This window comes from Morchella sextelata (genome assembly GCF_020137385.1).
Source record: "Morchella sextelata strain SCLS chromosome Unknown scls_19, whole genome shotgun sequence".
Taxonomy (NCBI): Eukaryota; Fungi; Ascomycota; class Pezizomycetes; order Pezizales; family Morchellaceae; genus Morchella; species Morchella sextelata.
Genome location: NW_025408634.1, coordinates 978,277 through 1,000,048, shown reverse-complemented (window position 1 = coordinate 1,000,048; position 21,772 = coordinate 978,277). Strand labels below are relative to the sequence as shown.

Sequence of the window (21,772 nt, the reverse complement as noted above, 5' to 3'; positions counted from 1 at the left end):
CGGGCCGCGTTAATCGGGGTATTGGAGGGTCGTAGGTCCGACCCCTTCAAGAAGTGGAAGTGGTGTAGGAGAGAGTGCCTACATGTTGGTGGGTATACTTTTGGGGCCAAGTTTGTGGTGAGGATGAAGGACGTTTGATGTTGGAAGCATCAAGATGTAGGGACCATGCTATAGCTACACTAGTGCGGTGTGGTGCTGTGGAATCGGGGGGGCTTCTTGTATCCACAGGCATCCCAAGATCAGGATGGGGGGTGGTCCCCACCTCCGGCCCTCCCTCAGGTCATGGATGTCGAGCGTAAACCGTCATCATGGGCTATCACTCGGTTGTTGAAGGACTTAAGAGATGGGCTCCTCATTAAATCTCCACAACCATCTCTATGGCTTAAGTTCTTCTTTTCCTCTCTCCGCTTTCTAGGAAGGTATCAAGTGCTTTAGCTTTAGCTACTGAAAGAAATGTGGTATTTTATTGAATATTGATAGGTACCTATGGCTCAAGAGAGAAAAAGGTCCTTGAAAACTCCTAAATAAAGATTGTAACATGCATGTCATCTTGTGAGACTTCGGGAAAACGAAAACCGGAATATATATGGGAGTATCAACGACTAGCAATCTCCTGCACGCCAACCACCTGCAAGCCAGTAGGCAAGCTAGCACACCCAGTGCACCTCAACACGCCCCATACTTTGATCGTCTTTAGTACCTTGCAGCTCCTCCCCAAGTCCTCTAGAACGCTATCGTTGACGGCCCCAATAAAGCCCAAGTCAATTTCCTCTAGCCTTCCAAACCCCCTCCCGAGAGCTCCAAGCCCAACGTCGGTCAGTTTCCCACAGGAGTTGAGGTTAAGGACCTCTAGATTGGTCCCTGAGTGATCGAGGACGGCGTGAAGAGCTTCATCAGACAAGTTGACGATGCGTGAGAGATTTAGATGCGAGAGACCCGAATTGCTCCAATCTGTGAATAGTGCAGCCACACCCTCGTTGGTAAGCTGTTCACAGTCTTCCAGCGTCAGGATCTGTAGATCTGTACACCGAGCGCGGATCAACGGCAGGATTTCATCAGTGAGCTCCTGGCAGCGGGTGAGATCAAGCTCCTTTAATCCATCCCCAATGGAGGATAGGAGATCAATAATAGCTTTATCACTGACTTCGCGGCCGGGGCTTGAGATCTCGAGGACCTCGAGCTTGGTCAGGCCTGTAAGGAGGCGCGTGCACTCGTCATCAAATTTGTTGAGGTCGGAGAGACGGAGCTCGGTGAGGTTGGGGCAGTTGTCAACGATGGACTCGATGACAGAGGCAGTGATGCGCGCAGTGTCGGTGAGCTTGAGGCTTGTAAGGCGGGAACCGACTAGCTTGAAGAAGCTGTGATAGCATTCCACTGTGACGAGGAAGGGGCCACCAAGATGGAGGGAGTTTAGAGAATGTAGCTGGTGCGCGTAGTAGGTGAGAACTGTGTCTGTCATGTTACCACAAAAGGAGAGGGAGAGGTGGCGGAGAGTAGGAACGACGGAAGCAATGGATTGGAGCTCGTTGGCTTCGATTTCTAAGGTGGGTTAGAATGAATGTTTTAGAGGTGGAATACTCGCGCGTTAATTAAGTCCTGAGAAATTTTGTGAGGTCGTTGCTACCAAGAATTCTTAGGACTTAATTAATGGGTGAGTATTTGGCACTTTAAAACAAGATGAAAACTTACTGGAGCAATCATAAATATTGAGTCTGGTGCTTCCCGGGTCTAGAAATAGCTTCATGGTGTTGTTATTAAGCCTACGGTTTCGGGAAATGATCTGGCATATAAGATCCATGTTCATTGCACCGATATCACCCAGAGCTTCAACATCATCAATGTATTTCGCAACGAGCTATATTAAGTCAGCAGTCCATAGCAATAGATATTTGAACCCCAGACATCCTTCAAGGCGCTCACATTGATACAAAGTTCCCTCAAAGTTTTTGGTCCCCACACTTTTCCATCTAGGATATTCTTTGCACCCTCCTTCTTTCCCCTTTTGGCCACAACCCTCTTTTTCTTCTCCTTTTTCTTAGCACCAGCATCACGTGCCCCGCATGTGTTGCATAGTAATCCGTCGCCGTCTGGGCTGTTGCGGGAATATGCTGTCACGGTGAAACGGCAATCACATTCCGCACAGAATGCGATTTGCCCAGGGACTGAGACAGATTTCATTCTCCAACCATCCTTCTTTCGTTTTTTAGTTTCTGCAGCTGTTGAGGAGGAAGGCTGCTCCGTGGAAGGACCGGCTTCGCTCTCAGGTTGCCCACGACGGCGACGAGTGGTTGGGGCCGAGGCTGGTGCTGGAGACGAAACTTCACCTTCAGCAGCTTCAGCAGCTTCAGCGGCTTCAGCACGTTCAAGTGCACGGCGGCGGATATCAGCGGCATTGATTCCTTTGTCCTATGGTGAGGTCAGCGAATTTTGTTTTTGGTGCTTTGAAGCTTCCCGAATTTCGACTTCTGGGTAGTGTGACGTACGCGCAGGAATTCTGTCATAGCCGAGTTTCTAAAGATCAATTATCAGTATCAGATTTTCCCATATTAGGCGGAATTATGGAAACTTACGGCCCACGCACGCCATTGCCTCCTCTGTCTCGTCTCGACCTGGTTGATTGTTAGCTTGAGGATCTATGTGTAGAGAGAGCATATTCACATTTCTAAGGTTTGGTTTGTGTGATGGAGATTCTAAGAGGCCCGAGAAAACAGAGGATGTGTGATATGAGGTGAAGTGAAGGTGTTAGAGTTGTGTACCACTAACTCAACCACCAACTATCAGGACGGCATTCTGAGGAACGCGCAGACCTACGGATAACGGGGGGGGCGTGTAAAGTGGCTGCAGCACCCTGCAGTGGCAACAATCTTAATCCTTGCCCGCCCCAGAGGAATCCGATCCTTCTAACCCAAACAATCGTTCTCGATACCCGGAAAGAATCGACTAGCCAACTGCCAAGGCGGGCGAACACGAAGGTTGATGCATGTCGGAGTCACAACGCGTAAAGTGTCCCGCAAACAACTGGGGAGACGCGTTTTTTCCTCTCGCTCTGCTTATCGCCACTCGCGAAGACCCGCAGTGCGATGAGGGTCCATAGCTAGCTGTATATACTAGTAGCAAGTTCGAAGGAGGCAGAGCAAGGTGAGATGGTGCACCCGGCTCTGTCCCCTATCTTATCTACATGTAGAGCACATGTATCTATCTACCGAGGACTGTGTGGGTACCAGTAATTGCTAGTAAATACATTAATCGTTAAAGAAAGTTTTGAAGTTTGGTTGGTCCCTTGCCCGAGGACCTTGTAATCATTGCTTGCGATTCCACTGAGACAACATCCCTTGGCTGTCTTCTTCCTCCCTCCCCAAATTTTCTTCCCCTCCCTTCCACCTGTGCACCGTCACTCCGCTTCTTTACCATCTCTGCATCTTGAAAATTTGTTGTCCATCTCTCTCTCTTGCCTACTTTCGCTCTTTGTCATATAACACTTTCATGTCGACATAGCTACATATTTTTTTGTTCACAGACAATCCTTATATAAGCTCCCCCGACACAGGTTCCTTGTTCTCAGTGAAGATCCGGAAAGATTCACTTGAGCCTCCTTCATTGGTATGTTTCAATGAAATAAGACTCTTTCCATCTAACAACACACGAGCTTGTATTTTTCTGACCTTGACGATTTCCAGACCCTTCAGATTGAGAATTGTGGCAAACAGCAACCACAACAATTGAAGAATTCACATCTACAATCCATTTGAGGGAAATAGACCACCACATTAAAGATGGTTGCTCGTCGTTCTTGTAAGTTATTATTTTATTCAATTGCAGAATATTCCGCTAAATCTTTTCTTTCTAGCAACTCGGCTGGAAACTGCTGCTTCTACAAGTCAAGCTGCTGCCACATCCAAAGCTACTACTACTATCACTGCAGTAACACCCAAAGCCACTACTAGCACCATCACTACAGGAACACATAAGCGTAACCATGTATCTGATTCAGATGGGGATTTAACCGATGAGGCTATAACTGTCTCCAAGCCCCCTGCAAAGCGCACAAGAAAAAGCGTTAGGATTGAAATTGAGGTTAACGACGAAGCTAAAGCCGCGAGCTCATCAACATCCACGGCCGCCAATTCATACGCCAATTCTCTTGACGAGGAAGACGTAGATACACCTCCTACTGCTCCAAGCTCTAGGAGCAGCACCATTTCCTCTAGACCCCCGAAGGGAAAGGGGAAAGAGGTAGTAGTTTCTGTTGCCACTAGAAGAACCAGATATTCTGCTACTAGTCTTGAGGTTGCAGATTCTCAAGACGAAAATGAAGACACAGCGGATGATGAAGCAGCCAAGGATAGCCTGGAAGAGAGTGAGCTCTCTGAGCCCGAAGACGATGAAGATGATAGCCTAGATGAGGATTTCGACGAACCCGCTCCAGTTAGAGGTAAAGGCAAAAGTAAAGCCAAAGGAAAAGCAAAAGTTAAAGGTAAAGCTAAGGCCAAACCTTCAGCCAAACCAATCCGCTCCTCTGGAAACAGAGCGGGGGGCGGGGGGAGGGCCCCAATTGATATATCTTCGGACATCGAACCGCCAGCAGTTCTGACGGAGGTTCCAGACATCACAGAAGATGAAGCAAGTGACATGACAGACTCTAGCTTCTCTGGTAGCGACCTTTCAGAAATCGAGACAGCTGGTGAAGATTCCGATGAAGAAGGGACAAGCTTGTGGGTTGACCGCAGGATTGCTTATGACGGTGATATGCCTCGTTTGGAAGTTTCAACAACACACCGCCGAATAAATCGAGCCCCTAGAGCTCCTAGAAGAAGACCAGGATTCCCTGGTAGATCTAGGGATGAAACTATCCGCCAGCAGCTTCTACATCGGCATCCAGAGCTTGCGACTGTTTGGGATGAGCTTGACCAGCGTCCCAAGATTCCTGTTGAGAAAGCCACACAGCCTGACGGTTTATCATTGACTATGTTGCCCTTCCAGTTGGAGGGTCTTAATTGGCTTCGCGCCCAAGAACAAACTATCTTCAGGGGCGGCATTCTTGCTGATGAAATGGGCATGGGTAAGACAATTCAGACAATTGGTTTACTCATGTCCGAGCCTCGTGCAAAGCCGAACTTGGTTATAGCCCCAACAGTTGCACTAGTTCAGTGGGAAAACGAGATCAAGAAACACACTAATAACGCGTTGAGCGTGATCTCCTACCATGGTGCGAACAGGGAGGAGGACCCCGAGGTATTGGCCCAGGCCGATGTGATCATGACTACCTATAGTGTTCTGGAAAGCATATATAGGAAGCAGACGACCGGTTTCAAGAGGAAGGATGGAATCTACAAACAGGATAGCCCCATACACATGTTAAAATTTAACAGGGTGATTCTCGACGAAGCGCACAATATCAAGGTTTGGCAAACTTTTCCTACTGCGAGTGCATAACTAACCATAATAGGATCGATCGAGCAAATCTGCGAAGGCGGCGTTTGCGCTGCAGACAAAATACAAGCTTTGTCTTTCTGGAACACCGCTCCAGAACCGCATTGGGGAGCTTTTCTCTCTTCTCCGCTTTCTTGAAGCAGATCCATTCAGTTTCTACTATTGCCGCAACTGCCCTTGCAAGTCGCTGAACTGGAAATTTAAGGCTAATCGTGGTTGCGATGACTGTGGGCATAGTCCAATGCACCATCTTTGTCTTTTCAACCACGAGTTGCTCAAGCCTATCCAGAATCACGGGAATGAGGGACCTGGCAAGGCTGCTTTCGGGAAGTTGCAGATTTTGCTGAAGCACATCATGCTCCGACGTACTAAGGAGGAGCGCGCTGATGATCTTGGGCTACCACCAAAAATCGTGAAGGTCAGAAGGGATTACTTCAATGAGGAGGAACTTGATGTTTATGATTCGATATACGGTGATTCAAAGAGGAAGTTCAACACATACGTTGCGCATGGTGTCGTCTTGGTAAGCTCTATATAAATTGAGTTTCCCACAGTATTCTAATTTCTATCGCAGAACAATTATGCGAATATCTTTACTCTCATCACTCGTATGCGCCAACTTGCGGACCATCCGGATCTTGTCCTTAAGAAGGAAGCTCTTGACGGCCAGAACACTCTGGTTTGTTCTCTCTGCGACGATGAAGCCGAGGACGCCATCAAGAGTAAATGTCATCACACATTCTGCCGAATGTGTGTACAGGAGTATATTTCTGGTTTTGATGGCGAGTCCAATCCGGACTGCCCTAAGTGTCATATCACGCTGAATATCGACCTTACTGCACCTGCCATTGAGGTTGACGAGGGCACAATTGTCAAAAAGAACTCTATCATCAATCGTATCGACATGAGCCAGTGGCATAGTTCGACCAAGATCGAGGCTCTCGTTGAAGAGCTTTATAAGCTTAGAAGCCAAAATCATACGATAAAATCGATCGTATTCTCCCAGTTTACATCCATGCTACAATTGGTAGAATGGAGGCTGCGTAAGGCCGGTTTCCAGACTGCGATGCTGGAAGGTAGCATGACACCCAGTCAGCGCAATGCAACCATTCAGCACTTCATGGAGAATGTGGAAACCACAGTCTTCCTCGTTTCTCTCAAAGCTGGAGGTGTTGCGCTAAATCTCATTGAGGCGTCCCAGGTGTTCATCATGGACCCGTGGTGGAATCCGTCGGTGGAGTGGCAGGCTGCTGACAGAATTCATCGTATTGGCCAAACAAGAGCCTGCAAGGTCACTAGGCTGATCATCGAGGACAGTATTGAGTCCCGTATCCTAGACTTACAGGAGAAGAAGGCGAGGATGATCCATGCCACTGTGGGCGGTGATCAGGGCGCGATGGATAAGTTGACGCCTGCTGATATGCAGTTTTTGTTCCAAAACTAGGTGGAGAATGCAACATGGGTATCTCGCTGCATAAAAAACCTCATAAAAGCACGCCTATGTAAATTTTACCCCACTGATCTTACACTTACTGCATCTATAATTTCCTTTCGTATCTTTCTCTATATCTCTTTCACATAAGTGCTCTCTTTTCATGTGTATCTACTACCCTTCTGGCCTGTTATATCTCTTGTCTTCGTGTCGGGTGGGGTGTTCTGGTTTCATGAAAAATCTTTCATTGCTCTGTCTCAACGGTTCATGGTGCGGTTTTTTTTTCGTGGGGCTCGATATAGTACTGCAGTGCTGAGGTAGAGCTGGATACGAGATTACGTCTCCTCCTGGTGCACTGTTGCGGTGCGGTCCATGAGATTGAGGTGGTTCGAGGAGATATATATGTAATTAATCCTACCTACCTCTTTGATCGTGTTTTTTTACATACCTGGAAAATTAAAACGGAGTTGGTGTCGCACATATGGATAGTTATGCTTGAGAACTTGACTTCTGTTGTTTTATGGGCAAAGGACCTTCGTACCATGAAGATAAAATATAAGTGGGTTTAAGTTATACTCTGCAGTTTTCAATAAACCCAAAATAAACTGGGTGATGGTTACTACTTTAAGCTAAGTGAGGTATGGCAATAACCGTATCCTTGGCATTCAAATAGCACCTGGGACGAAAAACACACATGGCGAGTGTGGCCTAACGGTTAACACTCGCCCCCGGACGGACACCGTGAGATTGGACCCCCTTCGATTACAGAAGGCTAAGGGTTCAATCCAGGGGTGGGGGTTGTAGCTATGGCTCTGACTATCAATGCAACCTTTTGTTCTTTTTGTGTACAGGCCATGCAGATGATCTTTTTATCGTGTTAAAATATTTTTGTTATCTTAATATGTAAATAAAATATGTATATCAGGAATAGGAGGTTCTCGTTAGGCAATGGGCGCAGTAGGGGAACGGAGATGTTATGTCTGCGGCGACGACCAGCAACGGAGAACAACGGTGGGGGAGGAAGAAGAAAGTAAACGTGCGTCAACGTGCTCGGCTCTACTACATGCTTAGTGTGGTCCACGAGCTTATCCCTTAAACCGTCAGGCAAAATCAAAATCGGCACTCAAACCCTTTATGGTAACCGTGATATAAGAAACGCGGGAAACAAACTTCTATGTATCACGACCCATAACGAATGCAGCCACATGCCGAAGACTACAACTCCCACACTGGATGAGTAGATTTTATCACGATTACCGTAAAGGGTTTGAGTGCCGCTGATTTCAATTTCGCCTGACGGTTTAAGGGATAATGTTTATGGTAAATAATTCTGCAGTTTACCGCAAAAACTGTTAATGTTTATCACAAAGCTAATTTTTGTGTTTATATTAACCCTCTCCCCCCCCCCTCGGGCCCCGATCTTGTACCATAGGGTTACTATACTATTGAAGACTCGGATACCATCGAAAGGCCTACACTCACTCCCGCATCTGATTTAGTGAACACGTGAGTATAGTGATAGAAAAATTGGGCTGCTATGGAGAAGAAATGCAATCGATTTATTAGTCCCATAGTACTCGATCAAGTTGAAAGTTAAGAATAACTGACCATCAGAAGTGCGGAGACGGAGTTGTTGGTATTTGTGGAGTATTTTATCGAAGAAACCTACTATCAAACCCTCAACGAGACTAATAAAGACCCTGAGAAACAACTCGCTCGATACATTCCCCCGAAAATTACAACTACAATATACAACTGTGGGAATTTCACTACTACGATACTCTCATTAGTACTATATTAGTAACTTTTACCTACATTTCTAAACTACATTTATTTGAGTCATCAAATATCACTCGGTTTTCCGGCCATCCCTTGGCCCCTCCCCGACAAATCGGGTTTGGGAGGGGTCTGGGGAGCTTGGAGGACTGGGTGCTGAGGGATTGGGGAACTAGGGAGAGATAAAAAACCCTCTTAGACCCTTAGCGGCGCCCAAGGTCTAATAGGGGTGGGGAGGAGGAGGGAGGAGGGCTGGGAGGACGGGGCCGGAGAAAGTAACTCTAACCCACCTTGTCGGTGAGTAGTAAGGGGGGGGGGGGAGGGGAGGGAGGAGCGGCAGGTAAATCTCTTTGGATTCTGAGCGCCGCCCAGAATCCATAAGGGTTGGGGAGGGGGGAAGACAAAACCCCTCTCGGACCCTCGGCGGCGCCCAGAGCCTGATAGGGGGATGGGAGCGGGGGATGGGAGCGGGGGATGGGAGCGGGAGGAGAAACCCCTCTCGAACCCTCGGCTGCGCCCAAGGTCCGATAGGGGAGGGGGGCAAAGGAGCGAGGCACTGGGAGGGGGAAGGGGAGGGGGGCGAGCCCGCTCCAATATCTCCCATCTGAGGAGGGGAGGGGAGGGGAGGGGGAGGCAGGAGAGCGAGGAGGAACAAACCCGCTCTAGCCCAGTACCCCCACTCCGCTCGGAGGGCCAAAATGGACGTTCTCCCCCGCCCACTCAAGTCGTCCCGCAGGCGAGTGTTGGTCTGGCCACCTTCTTGCGTCACAAGCTTTACGCGAGTCGCAAGAAGGTGAACAGATCATCAACCGCCTCCGTACGCGAGTGGGGGAGGAAGAATGGAGGATCAGTAGCGGATAGTATTTCTGTGGAGAAGGAAGGGTGTGGGGTTTGTATAGCTGGTGGCGGATAGCGTCAAGACTGGGCGGTGGCTTTTTCGTCGACCTTGGGGTTGTGAGATTTGTAGCCCTAGATGTGAATAATTTGGGCGAGGTACGTGGCATTTTGAGCTTACGTGCAGTGGATCATATTTTATCACTCGCTTCTACTGCCCTGTTTTTGGTATGTACCATCTCGTCAACAACACTCCATTAATGATTACAAGGTCACTTTCAATAGTGAGATGCAATCCTCAAGGAGATGACCCAGCTTTCACATGGGGTAAGGAATCTAGCGTGCGCATCAATAAGCGCCTCAACTGACCAATACATAAGTCCGCGTTATAAATCACTTCGTAATTTTCATGACAGAGACTAGACAGACAAACCCGATCCACATTTATTGATTTTGTACATCCTATCTTATCAGAATTATATCTGGGACATGAGCAAATAACAAACCATCCCCCTGACCGTCACATCTCAGAGTCGAGTGATCACCCATGATCAAGTCTATCATACCCGGTCACTCGGTGAATGCAAGCCACATCATTAGGCGAAAATACAAACGGACACTCTCAAAACTCCGCCCGGAACCCGCCCACAACTTCCTTACTCCTCTTTACGACAAACACGCCCCGGTCATACGTATTAATAATAATATGGCCCGACTCGAAGAATCCGTACGAGCCCCACGTACCCATAAATGTCGCTGCCGGCGCCGCGTCGTCGTCCGGGAAAACTGTGTTCATCATCAGTCAACTACCACCCCGACGTATTTTCGTTTAAAGAGGGATAGAGTACTTACTGTCGATAAATGCCACTTCTTTTATGTTTCCCCCCGTCGGATCACTCGGAATCCCCTGCACATCCAGAATACGCATACCCGCCCCATAATTACTCTGATACGAGAACCCCTTATGCACATACTGATTATGATCGATCGACACCACATCCGACTTATACGTGCCCGTTAAAATCGGCTTCTCTAGATTCGCAATATTCCAAATATACGTCGTCGCCCTCTGGTCCGCCGCCGCCCCGGCCTTCTTCTGCTCATCCAGCTCGTCGTCCATCAGCAAGAACTCCTGGTTCTCCGGGTCCAGCACCCACCCCTGATGCGTGTATGATGCGCCCTCGTACGAGATGCGCGAGATGATCTGCGCGTCGGCTTTGTCGGTGATGTTGTAGATGGTGAGCGAGTCTTCGTTATAGCCGTAGCAGATCTCAACACCATTGTAGCGCGTGTCGGGGCCGCGGTAGATCAGGCATTGGGCGTCGTGGACGTAGCCGTCGGATGCGGCGCAGCCGGTTTGCGTAGGATTGCTGGGGTCGGAGACGTCGATGAAGATGAGGCCGGATCGGCAGGTATCGTCGCGGGGTCTGTGGGGGTGTTAGGATGTGGATGTAAGGAAAGGATTATATTAAAGAGCTCGAGGGACTTACTGGGCGCCGACGGCGATGATGTGTTGACTGGCTTCGGCAATGACAACGTTGTGGGAGCGGCCGACGGGGAGTTTATCAAAGTGGCCAACAACATCTTTCACGATATCGAATGTCTTTGTTGCCGTCGACAGCCGGTTCCACCAAGTCCTAACCTCGAGGAGCTATACCAACTATATGAGAATTTATATGTCAAAGCAGACATCAAACACTGACCGGATACCCACATTTCTCAAATCAAAAATCTGAATACCATGTCCAACAGCCTCAGAGCCAATGATGGCATAGTGCTTATAAGTCTTAATCTCGCGCCAGATGATGGGAACACTATGTTGCGGCAGCCTCCCAATATAATCCAACGTCCCCTCCTTCTTCCCAATATATGGGACATAGTTCCACCACCCCTTCCCCACAACCTCCGCAAACGCCGTTCCGTCCGCCTGTCCAATAATCGCAAACTCACGCCCCTCGAGCGTGATCCCCCAGATCGAACTACCTATCAGCCAAACCAGACATTCTTAGCAAGGCAAGCTACCAACCAGCGTACAAAACTACATACCAATCCGCTCTGTAGCATTCGTTGACCCAAGATCCTCATGCGTCAGGTATCCCGTCACATCGAGGTTCAGACACTGGAAAGTGCTGTTCGCACCGTCACCGACGGTGACGGAGCCGTCAACGCAGGGGTAAAAACCATTGCTGGACCTGTAACGGCCAGGCTTAAAGTAGCCCTCGTCGCGGTAGTGCTGCCAGGTCGCCTCCTTCTGGGCCATTATTTCAGCCATTACATCGCCGGAGGCATAGCGGGCATGGGCGGCCTCATCGACAGACTTCTCGCGCGCAAGGCAGGCGGGGGCAAGGAGGAGGAGAGAGGGGAGGAGCTTCATCGTGGACTTGAAGCGCTGGCTGGAGATGAGCGTTCTGCTGCATGTTTGGCTTGAGGGGGGGTATTTAAATGTTTTTGCTATCACTCTGTGGGGATCAGATGGCCGTTGCGACTCTGTGCTGCTTGTTTATCAGAGAGTGCGGCATCGCGCGGAACGAAGCATCGAAAAACTGCAGGCAGGTGAAAGCCTATCATGAATCCGCTCTTCGCTCATCACTTACTATTGCGGGTACCAGCATCGCGACCTTCCTCACGCTGGAGATGTGCCTTCTTAATAAGGGTATCATCCCGTGCTGCGGCGGTATCTCCGAACCTAGTGTACCCATAGTGCTGGGTTTTAGAGTTTAACTTTAAATCGATCTCCAGCGTGTTGTTCGGGCAGGATTATAATTGTACTCTACACACGATAAGCAGTCGCGGGCGCCGTTGGCATTAACAATACGGACTCTGCGGACCTGGCCGCCTGGTATGCCAAGTGGTTACACAACTAATACTGCCAAGTAACTAGTAGTAGAAAGGGAAGCTGACAATGATTGCCCAGAGGTTGATGAACAGTTGGATCCAAGTTTGGAAGTTGTGTTTTGATAAGTAAGGAGGGTGGGTGCCGACGGTAGCCGGACGGATTCACCATGCTGTCAACTGCTATACCTTGGTCGAGTGAGATTTCATGATTCTTATCAACTCACCATTTATTCAGAACCGGGGTACTTACATGTTCCTTCAAGTGGTATAAATCTGACCTAGAAGCTTTGTATACATATATGTGGGGGTCTGGAATTATCTGGTGCCAGATAGTTCTGTGTAGCCTATGTAGAGATCGATATACCAAGAAGTGCCAAGAAGTTCACAAACGAAGCAGAGGTGCCTCCTGTTTCCCCTTGAAGTACACATACCTCGAGACCTCTAGACAAAGCCAAGGAAAGTCCACACACTGTACCAAATTCCCTTCCGCTACCGCAGAAATATTTCTGAGGGAAGTATCCCCATCCTAAGTAGGAATTGAGTCTTTATGCTAGACGGTAAAGTAAGTTACCAGAACTTTTATCTTTGGAACGTCTTCTAGGGAGTTGAGAGGATTGGAGTTATCGATGTGGTGAGCTTGGAGCCATGCATTCACAATGCCGTATATTGTCCACGCAGGATTGTACTGCACGCACCCTTGATACTCTCTTGTAATAGATCTGAATTGTGTTTTTCTGCACTATTTTACGCCATAGAACCGGCCCGAAAAGTGGATCATCTTGAAATTCTCAGTATCTTTTGTTTGCGCAGAAAGTAGAGAGGGGTTATATCTACTGATAATAGTATCTGGGTAGATATCGCTTCGGGGATCTCGATTCTTCGTCTCGAAACATTTTACCGAGCCCTCGTTGGGTAATTTCGGTGTCCTATATAACCCTGCATTATGAGTGGTCGCGAAAATAACTTTTTTAGATGGACTATCGAAAACCTTATCCGCAAAAGTATCTTGCAAAACTGAAACTGGTGGTTGTAGCAGGGATGTGCAGCTTACCAGTGAAACCTTCGAGTGATAGCGAGTGATTCCGACTTTGCCTGATCGATAAGATCGCGCTTGGCTCCAAATATTTCATTCCACCTCTCCACCCTTGGGGAGATCAAATATCCCTGTCACCATCTCTTATAGCGAGAATTTCTAAGCAATCCATTTTAGCTTTCGAGCTTTGGAGGAGTATGGGTCAATCTCATGCACAACATTGTGTATGTTGAATCTTGAAGACCTGTTATACTGGCTGGTGTTTCTGTCGGCATTTATCTCAGTATTCGTTTCGTGTATCATATCGATCGATTCTAAGAACACGCGCAGGTCTGTAGAACCCACATGCTTCCTCCCTCTAGCCAGAATCAGCTTCTGCGAGGTCTAGGATTCTAGAAGATTCGATCATGACCTCGAGCAACCTCTCGAGATCGTGGGAGGCTATCTGGCAAGCAAAGAAAATATGGATCCGCAATTAGTCCTTGTGTTGGGAGATGGGTGAAAGATCCAAGCATGTGGCCTATGGGAAGCTCATAACGTAAGCATGTCCTCACTATGCACATACTCATGTAGTCGGATAGAGCTCACAGTTAGTTCTGAAATAGGCTTGAACTGTTAAATGTCGATTTAGATGTTCGCATCTTTCGGGCCTCCAAACGTCTCATTGGTAGCTAAGACGTAGCGGAAGCTACGGAAGTCCATCAAGAGTACATGTATGTACCCTCTTAAGGACACATAAAAAGAAACAAAAACTTTTCAGCTCAAATGGTCGTCTGAATATGCAGGGATCGCGGCATTTTCCATTAGTGCGTCAAAGTTCGAATCTGTCAATAAAATTTCAGCTTAGTTAAGCGCTCGGTTTGCATTAGTTAATCCAGCTAAACCTCCGTCCGCTAACATGAACCAATAAAAATATTGTGGTATGCATGTAAATCATCACGAAGATAAGTGGCACGAGGACTACATGAGTTTCGGACGGACTAACAATTCGAAGTCCCTCCTCATAAGATGCACTGCCCCGCGCTGTAACATGTTGTGGAAACTACCTTGACTGTGTAGGTAGAGATTCTCTACGAGAGGAAGGTACGTAAATATTTTCATAACAGTGTTCTGATGTATAATCCTGTACTGATTAGCTAAGATAGGGTACGGCATTTGCTTCAATCAGCATCGATTCAACTGTATTTGTAAAGCTTCAGCTGCTCCTTCACCTTCAAGCAGTGAGTACTATCCCTATATTATATCCATCTATCACTGCACGGAAACTTTTGTGCAGTTTCACAAACTCTAGCGAACTGGCCATGTGAAGCTTATCATAGATTTTAAATATTTATTATATTATTAAGAGTTAAAAGCTGATATTTTTTCTAGTCACAGAGTTATATATGACATTTATTATCAATCTCTTCAACTTTTATATATAGCCGTCCTTAGCAAAACTACATGTGAGCCACGAGAGATTGCACAAGACTAAATCTTAGTGGTGCTGACATAATTAGTGAAGCCCTTATCATCTTACACTAATTTAAAATCACAAAGATGGTACTTTTGTGTATATCACATATATCCTTCGTATTTATGGTGCTTCTTGCATCCATGATTCTCCCTGCATCGGCAATAAACGTTTCGAATAGCACAAATATTGATCCCGGATGGGTATCAGAAACTTCTCAGCGCAGCACGATCAGATTTTTCTGGAGTTGTCTTACCACCTTCATTCTCTGTGTTTGGACTGCAGTACATCCAGATATTGCCACAAACAAAGTGGGTTGGAGGAAGTACACATACAAGATAACAATTATGCTTATTTGCGCATTCTTTCCTGAGGCCATCGCATTCTATGCATATGTACAGATGCGTCAGGAAAAATCGGTTTATGACATGTGGTGCGAGCACTTTGGGATCATACCAGGGAGCGATCGGGATCGTATGGGAATGGAGGGAGGATTCTTCGTGGTTATGGGAGGGATCGTCATACGCGAAAACAAGGACACCGGCCGTATGACTACCTTGACACCTTTGGGATTCAAGGAATATACACTATCAGACAAAATACCTGAGGACGCTTTTGATAAGAAATTCATCATTGACAAGGAAATGCCTCTACCATTACCAAAATGTTGGTCTTCACTCAGGCGGCTTGGATGATTTTCCAGTGCATTGGGCGGAAGATAGCTGGCTTACCACTTACTTTGATTGAGATTCATGTTGTCATCCAAGTTTTCTTTGCCCTGACAACTTATGCATTTTGGTGGTACAAACCCTTGGATATCGATGAACCCTTACGAATTGATATACGCCGCGACCGAGGAAGCTCATGGGAGGACAAGAGCCTTGAAATATCTTCATCTCAATATACGGCAGCCTCAACTCTAATGGGATTCTCTCATTCTTCGGATTTTCCTGATGAAGACAGTACAAAATATCAAGCCGACGCCCGCTTCCTTACTGAATCTCCACGGTCACACCATATATGCCTGGCTATAAAGGCCTGGTATGATATTGCAGAATGTATTCTCCGGACTGAGATGGGTTCTCTCGCGGGATCAATATCGGCAGCTGCCAACGGTGGCCTCCACATGCTTGCGTGGAATTCCCAGTTTCCAACCGTTTCCGAATGTTGGCTCTGGCGAATCTCATCTATTGTATCAGTGTTTGCTATGCCCGCGTGCTTGGCATTGGTCAAATTTCTTGGGTTCGACGAGGAAGTCTTGCGTGAGCTTTGGGAATGAGCTTTGAAGATAAGGATACAACAATCTTCAGACACCTTGCTAAGTTCTTTCGTCGGTATTCCACGGCTGTCGAGGAAGTTGCCGAGAGGTCCAGTAAGCGGATGGCTCATGGGTATTCATTGGGAATATTTATCATTGCTCTTGCGGGAGTTATGGTCGCGCTTAACCTCCTTGGTTTCACGTTCATTTTGGTGGAGTCTATCATCAGTATGCGCAGTCTTCCTAAAGGATCCTATTCAACCCCCACTTGGAACAACTATTGGCCGCATATTTGAACACAGTGAATGTGATTTCTTTGGACAGTATTATGATCAAGTCTTACGATAAATACCTGTAGTGATGTTGTTATTTTATTGTTTCCTTCACTATTTCAATTTTAGAAAACATTTCATTTGTATATAACTATCCCTCGACAGAGATTCCTTCGCTTATATGTAATAAACGAATTTTCTTTGTGGTATTATTGTATGTAATATAATTCAGCGAGGCCATTGCCGATTATCGCACCCACACTCGATGCATATATAGACCATCTGAATAACAAAGCTGCCGCAATAAACTCAAGTCCCTCCTTTGATTATGCCCTATACTATGTATGTCTTGATCCTGAATTAACTTTGCTTCTCTGAGGCTTCATCACCAATGAGGTTTGCGTTATAACTATATGGATACTTTATGCTCCCAGCAGAGTCATGGAAAATCACTCGAGCTTTACTTGGCCATATTCTGATTGATGGATTCATTTATTAAGCGCATGCAGCCCTTCTACTTAGGCCGCCTCCTATGTTAAAGAATATCTTTGAAATTCTTTGAAAGGGAAATGCTCTGCAAGCTTACGGCTGGCAACTTGGCCCGTTATAAAATGGGATTTATGCCCACTTTAGGCCATTGCTGTAGAGACACACATATACTAGGTATCTCGCCAGGCCCCAAATATCTCTATTGTTAATTAAGATAATACTTCTACTTTCTAACCGAACCACGCTCCATTCTATGAAGTGGTAAATCAGAATCGATGAATTACTGGTAATTTCGACAATATTCCTATGGCCATTTCACCTGTAATTCTGAAAGCTACGTGCTGGATACTCATGCTAATATGGGATCACATGATTCATATAATCCTCAGCCAGTACTGAATAAACTGTCACCGACATTTCAGGGCATTCACGAAGAGTGGACATACGCCAAGAGTGCCAAGATAAAAGGTAACAGCAAGCTCAAGCTCCAAGCCCTCAATACGTACCTCTACAATGGCTTTCAAGTTGAATTCTAACATATTGATAGTCCAGGCACCTCGTGAGGACACATCGATAGCTACAAGGCTAAGCTTAATAAGAAAGATAAGTACAATCAGTTGACCTATGAAGAACTCTTATGCAGGGATCCCTGCGGCTCTTTTTCATGCGTCAGCACCAGGAGCCTGTAGATCCTTAGGTCTTCCGCTGGTACATAAAACCTCGCCGCAAGCCTTGTCTTGCCTGCATTGTGACCCCGCAATATCCACATACCCCCGTCATTTTTCTCCATCTACCTATTGATACTTTTCCCCCCACCGAAGAATATCATTCTGGCTCAGGTGCGCCTACTTCGCACCGCTCCGCTCCACAATATACTCTTTTCGTCGTCGATTCGGAGGAGTGTGGTTATTACGCTTCTCGCTCTAACAAATCCCAGAATCCCCCAGTATCGCACCATCCTCACGATGACGGGGACAAGCTATTTCAAGAAGGAGATACAGTTCAAAACTGACTATTCACCGAGCACCATCACGAAATATGAATCTAAACGCACGGGAATGTCGGCGGTGGTGGTAGACCGCGAGGGACCTAAGGTCTTGGGATTCTTTGCCCTTGCCACGGAGATTCTGGATGATTCGGGCAGCCCCCACACTCTAGAGCATTTATGCTTCATGGGCAGTAAGAACTACCAGTACAAGGGCGTGTTAGATCGGATGGCAAACAGGTAGAATTCCATTTGATTAAGCTGTAAAAATGATCTCAGAGATAACTGACTAAATGCAGAGCCTACTCTGGTACGAACGCATGGACAGCTACCGATCATACCGCATACACCCTCGATACCGCCGGTTGGGAGGGATTCGCTCAGATTCTTCCTGTATACCTCGAACACATCCTACTTCCTACCCTTACCGACAGTGGTTGCTACACTGAGGTCCACCACATTGATGGAGAGGGGCAAGATGCAGGTGTTGTATACTCCGAGATGCAAGGTGTTCAGAACACCCCAAGCACAATCATGAACATGAAAGCAGTCCAGAAACTCTACCCCGAGGGTGTCGGCTTCAGATACGAGACTGGCGGTATGATGGAAGCTTTGAGAGTTCTCACGGCGGAGAGGATTAGGCAGTTTCACAGGGACATGTACCAGCCAAAAAATCTGTGCTTGGTGATCATTGGCGAAGTGGACCATGACAACCTCTTGAAAATCTTGGACGATTTTGAAGGGAGCATCTTGAAAGACATTCCTGATCCGAGCTTGCCCACGAAAAGGTAAGTCCTAATGTTATTTTGGTAATACCGATTTTGACTAATTTTATAGGCCTTGGATCGATTCTAAACCCGTCCCGCTATTGAAGGAGTCTACAATTGATACCGTCGAGTTCCCCGAAAAGGATGAATCCATGGGCGAGATCTCAATCGGCTTCCTTGGTCCCAATTGCAATGACGCAAAGGCAATGGCAGCTCTCGAAACTCTCGGTACCTTCCTTGCCGGTTCCTCAGTGTCGATCCTGGAGAACCAGCTCGTGGAAATCAAAGAGCCACTCGCATCTTCTGTCCAGTTTTACGTCGAGGAGCGCCCCAATTCACTCATCTGGCTTCAATTAACCAGTGTGCCCACCAAGAAGCTTGCCGAAGTCGAGAAGCGTCTCTTCGAGGTGCTGAAAAAGACCGTCAGTGAGCCAATTGACCTCGCGTACGTCCAGGAATGTCTCCGACGCACAAAGAGGCAGCGTAAATTCTCGGTGGAGAGCTCTGGATACTACTTCTCTAACCCTCTCATTACTGATTTTATCTTTGGGGAGAGGGATGGCAGCACTCTCAAGTCGTTTGAGACCCTGAGCGCATTTGATGAGCTCGAGAAGTGGACCGAGACTGACTGGCGAGACTTCCTCCGCAAATGGGTCGCGGACAACGAGCACGTCTCTATCCTCGGAAAGCCTTCTGCAAAGCTTGCTAAGAAGATTGAAGAGGACGAGAAGAAACGTGTGGCTGCCCAGAAAGCTAAATTCGGGGAAGAAGGCCTTAAGAAACTCCAGGAAAAGCTCGAGAAGGCTAAAGCGGACAACGACAGAGAGATCCCGAAAGAGGAGCTCGGAAAGTTTCCAGTTCCAGGGGTTGAGAGCATTCATTTCATCAAGACTGAGACCGCAAGGGCCGGATTGGCAGTGAAAGATGGAAAGGGGTGAGTGAATTTTCATGATCGCACCCTTGCAAGCTGCTGACTTTCCATAGTGATAAGGAAATACAGGATATCATTGATAAAGACCATGTCGACCTACCGCTTTATCTCCATTATGAGCACATCCCATCAAACTTTGTGCGAATAACGATTCTTGTCTCAACTGCGTCTATTCCAGTTGAAAGACGGCCCCTGATCCCAATATACCTTGAAAATTTCTTCAACACACCTATCATGCAAGATGGAGTACGTCTAGAGTACGAACAGGTTGTAGCAAAGTTGGAGAAGGATACCGTCAACTACAATATCGGATCCGGAACATATATGGACACACCTGAGAGTCTCAGGATCAGGTTCCAAGTTGAACCCGAGAAGTATGAGGTCTCAATCAAATGGATCAAAGAGTTCATGTGGAGCAGCATCTTTGATGCCTCGCGCCTTGCTACCACGATCACCAAGATGAGGAGTGATATTCCCGATGAGAAGAGAGGCGGTAAAACGGTAAGTAAACTCCAACCTTGTTTCCAATCCAAGATTTTAACGCCATGCCTGTTTAGATGAGTATGTCGGTCAACAGCATGATTTCATATTCCCGCGAATCAATTGGGCGCGCACAAGATACCCTCGTTAAGGCCCTTTACCTGAAACGAATCAGCAAGCAACTGGAAGAGAAGCCCGACGAAGTCATCGCCCAGTTCGAGGAGCTCCGCAAAACCTTCTGCAAACTCGAGAACTTCCGCATCCTTGTCATCGCGGACATAACGAAGCTCAAAAACCCCGTATCAGCATGGAAGAACTTCGTCACTGGCCACTCCTTCACCGGCCAACTAGCACCCATCGACAAGCGGATCCAACGCCTCACTCCCCAAGGACAGAAGCCCGGAGGCGTGGCCCATTTGGTCCCACTTCCAACAATCGACTCCTCTTTCTCCGTCCATGTTGCCCTCGGTCCGGACAGCCCTACTCACCCTAAACTACCCGCCATGCTCCTAGCAATCTCCTACCTCGACGCCGTCGAGGGCCCCCTCTGGCGTGCCGTCCGCGGCACAGGTCTCGCCTACGGCACCGGCTTCTCCAAGAACATCGACTCGGGCCACGTCCAGTTCACCGTCTACCGCTCCCCCGACGCCTACAAAGCCTGGGAAGCCTCCCGCAAGGTCCTGCGTGACCACATGGATAGCATCGTCGAGTTCGACCACCTCTCGCTCGAGGGCGCGCTCTCGTCCATCGTTGTCCAGTTCGCGGACGAGGAGTCATCCATGGCGTCCGCCGCGTCAGTGTCCTTCATCAACCAGGTCATCCACGGGCAGAGCAAGGACTACAATATGCAGCTGCTGAAGAAGATCCGTGCTGTGACGGTGCAGGACTTGAAGGACGTTCTGAGGGACGTGTTGTTGCCCGTGTTTGATCCCGAGAGGAGTAATACCGTGGTAGTGACGGCGCCGGTGAAGACTGATGTGAGTTTTGCACCCCCCCCCCCCCCCCAAAAAAAAAAAAGCTACTTCCATTGACTAATGAAACCCCCGCCATGTAGTCGATCAAAGCGGCTCTTGAAAAAGAGCATTTCAACGTCACAGTGCACCCGTTGAAGTTCTTCCAGGACGACTATGGGCTCAAGTACGGCCTCGCGGAAGGCGAAGAGGACGACGACGAGAAGGAGGAGGACGACGATGATGATGACGATGATGATGACGATGATGATGACGACGACGATGATGATGATAGTGATGAGGAGATGGAGGATAGGTAGATTTGCAGATTGGTCATGGCATAGATCACTGTAGAGGCTAGAGGCTATACCTACTACACTTGCAGCGCGGATAGAAATATAAAGTTTCGTTTCGCAGACAGAGGGTAGAGACGATATTGGTAGTAATGTTGAGATTCGGATTCCGCGAAGTTTCATGTGATTGAGTTTCTTTACCGGTTGCTGAACTGGGGTCCCATTTCCAGGCTGGACTTGCACACAGCTAAATAATCCCGTACCCATGTCACATTGTCCCACGGTGCCAATCTTCGTCAGTCGTGTCCATCATCTGCGCACTGACAATATCTGTCACAACCGCAATATCGGATAATTGATAGATAATTGTGCATTGAAGACAGAAGTCTTATCCAAGCGAACACCCCCCTCCCCCATCCTCCACCGCTTTAGATTACATGTAGTTATGTAGGTACATGTAGTCCAAGTAAAGCAGCGAGCTTCACTACAAGTCTAGCAGCGCTCCTGCAATCGAGTGCGAATCCATGTACCCGAAAGCCCGACCTGACAAAGCG

At 47.6% G+C, this 21,772-nt stretch overlaps 7 protein-coding genes across 7 annotated transcripts; 3 read left to right on the top strand and 4 right to left on the bottom strand.

The window, feature by feature from the left end:
- Nucleotides 1-595: 595 nt before the first annotated feature.
- On the bottom strand, nt 596-2,586 carry H6S33_005154 (uncharacterized protein; the record flags this gene model as incomplete). The annotated part of the gene is made up of 5 exons (XM_044836509.1): nt 596-1,539; nt 1,690-1,855; nt 1,921-2,406; nt 2,484-2,511; nt 2,582-2,586. The coding sequence occupies 5 exons, from the start codon at nt 2,584-2,586 to the stop codon at nt 596-598; spliced, it is 1,629 nt and encodes a 542-aa protein (XP_044690367.1).
- A 1,187-nt stretch (nt 2,587-3,773) lies between these two features.
- H6S33_005153 (uncharacterized protein) lies at nt 3,774-6,874 on the top strand (the record flags this gene model as incomplete). Its single annotated transcript, XM_044836508.1, has 4 exons — nt 3,774-3,792; nt 3,848-5,400; nt 5,447-5,953; nt 6,005-6,874. The coding sequence occupies 4 exons, from the start codon at nt 3,774-3,776 to the stop codon at nt 6,872-6,874; spliced, it is 2,949 nt and encodes a 982-aa protein (XP_044690366.1).
- Nucleotides 6,875-10,094: 3,220 nt separating this feature from the next.
- On the bottom strand, nt 10,095-11,846 carry H6S33_005152 (uncharacterized protein; the record flags this gene model as incomplete). Its single annotated transcript, XM_044836507.1, has 5 exons — nt 10,095-10,258; nt 10,325-10,899; nt 10,963-11,123; nt 11,187-11,455; nt 11,519-11,846. 5 exons carry the CDS (start codon nt 11,844-11,846, stop codon nt 10,095-10,097), a joined length of 1,497 nt encoding a protein of 498 aa, XP_044690365.1.
- A 987-nt stretch (nt 11,847-12,833) lies between these two features.
- Nucleotides 12,834-14,005, bottom strand: H6S33_005151 (uncharacterized protein; the record flags this gene model as incomplete). Its single annotated transcript, XM_044836506.1, has 9 exons — nt 12,834-12,857; nt 13,003-13,085; nt 13,142-13,233; nt 13,359-13,451; nt 13,585-13,605; nt 13,686-13,698; nt 13,753-13,860; nt 13,929-13,952; nt 13,999-14,005. The coding sequence occupies 9 exons, from the start codon at nt 14,003-14,005 to the stop codon at nt 12,834-12,836; spliced, it is 465 nt and encodes a 154-aa protein (XP_044690364.1).
- Nucleotides 14,006-15,140: 1,135 nt separating this feature from the next.
- H6S33_005150 (uncharacterized protein) lies at nt 15,141-15,488 on the top strand (the record flags this gene model as incomplete). The annotated part of the gene is made up of 1 exon (XM_044836505.1): nt 15,141-15,488. One exon carries the CDS (start codon nt 15,141-15,143, stop codon nt 15,486-15,488), a length of 348 nt encoding a protein of 115 aa, XP_044690363.1.
- A 277-nt stretch (nt 15,489-15,765) lies between these two features.
- Nucleotides 15,766-16,182, bottom strand: H6S33_005149 (uncharacterized protein; the record flags this gene model as incomplete). The annotated part of the gene is made up of 1 exon (XM_044836504.1): nt 15,766-16,182. The coding sequence occupies one exon, from the start codon at nt 16,180-16,182 to the stop codon at nt 15,766-15,768; it is 417 nt and encodes a 138-aa protein (XP_044690362.1).
- A 1,595-nt stretch (nt 16,183-17,777) lies between these two features.
- Nucleotides 17,778-21,245, top strand: H6S33_005148 (uncharacterized protein; the record flags this gene model as incomplete). The annotated part of the gene is made up of 6 exons (XM_044836503.1): nt 17,778-18,037; nt 18,097-18,585; nt 18,635-19,498; nt 19,549-19,996; nt 20,053-20,952; nt 21,030-21,245. 6 exons carry the CDS (start codon nt 17,778-17,780, stop codon nt 21,243-21,245), a joined length of 3,177 nt encoding a protein of 1,058 aa, XP_044690361.1.
- Nucleotides 21,246-21,772: the final 527 nt, after the last annotated feature.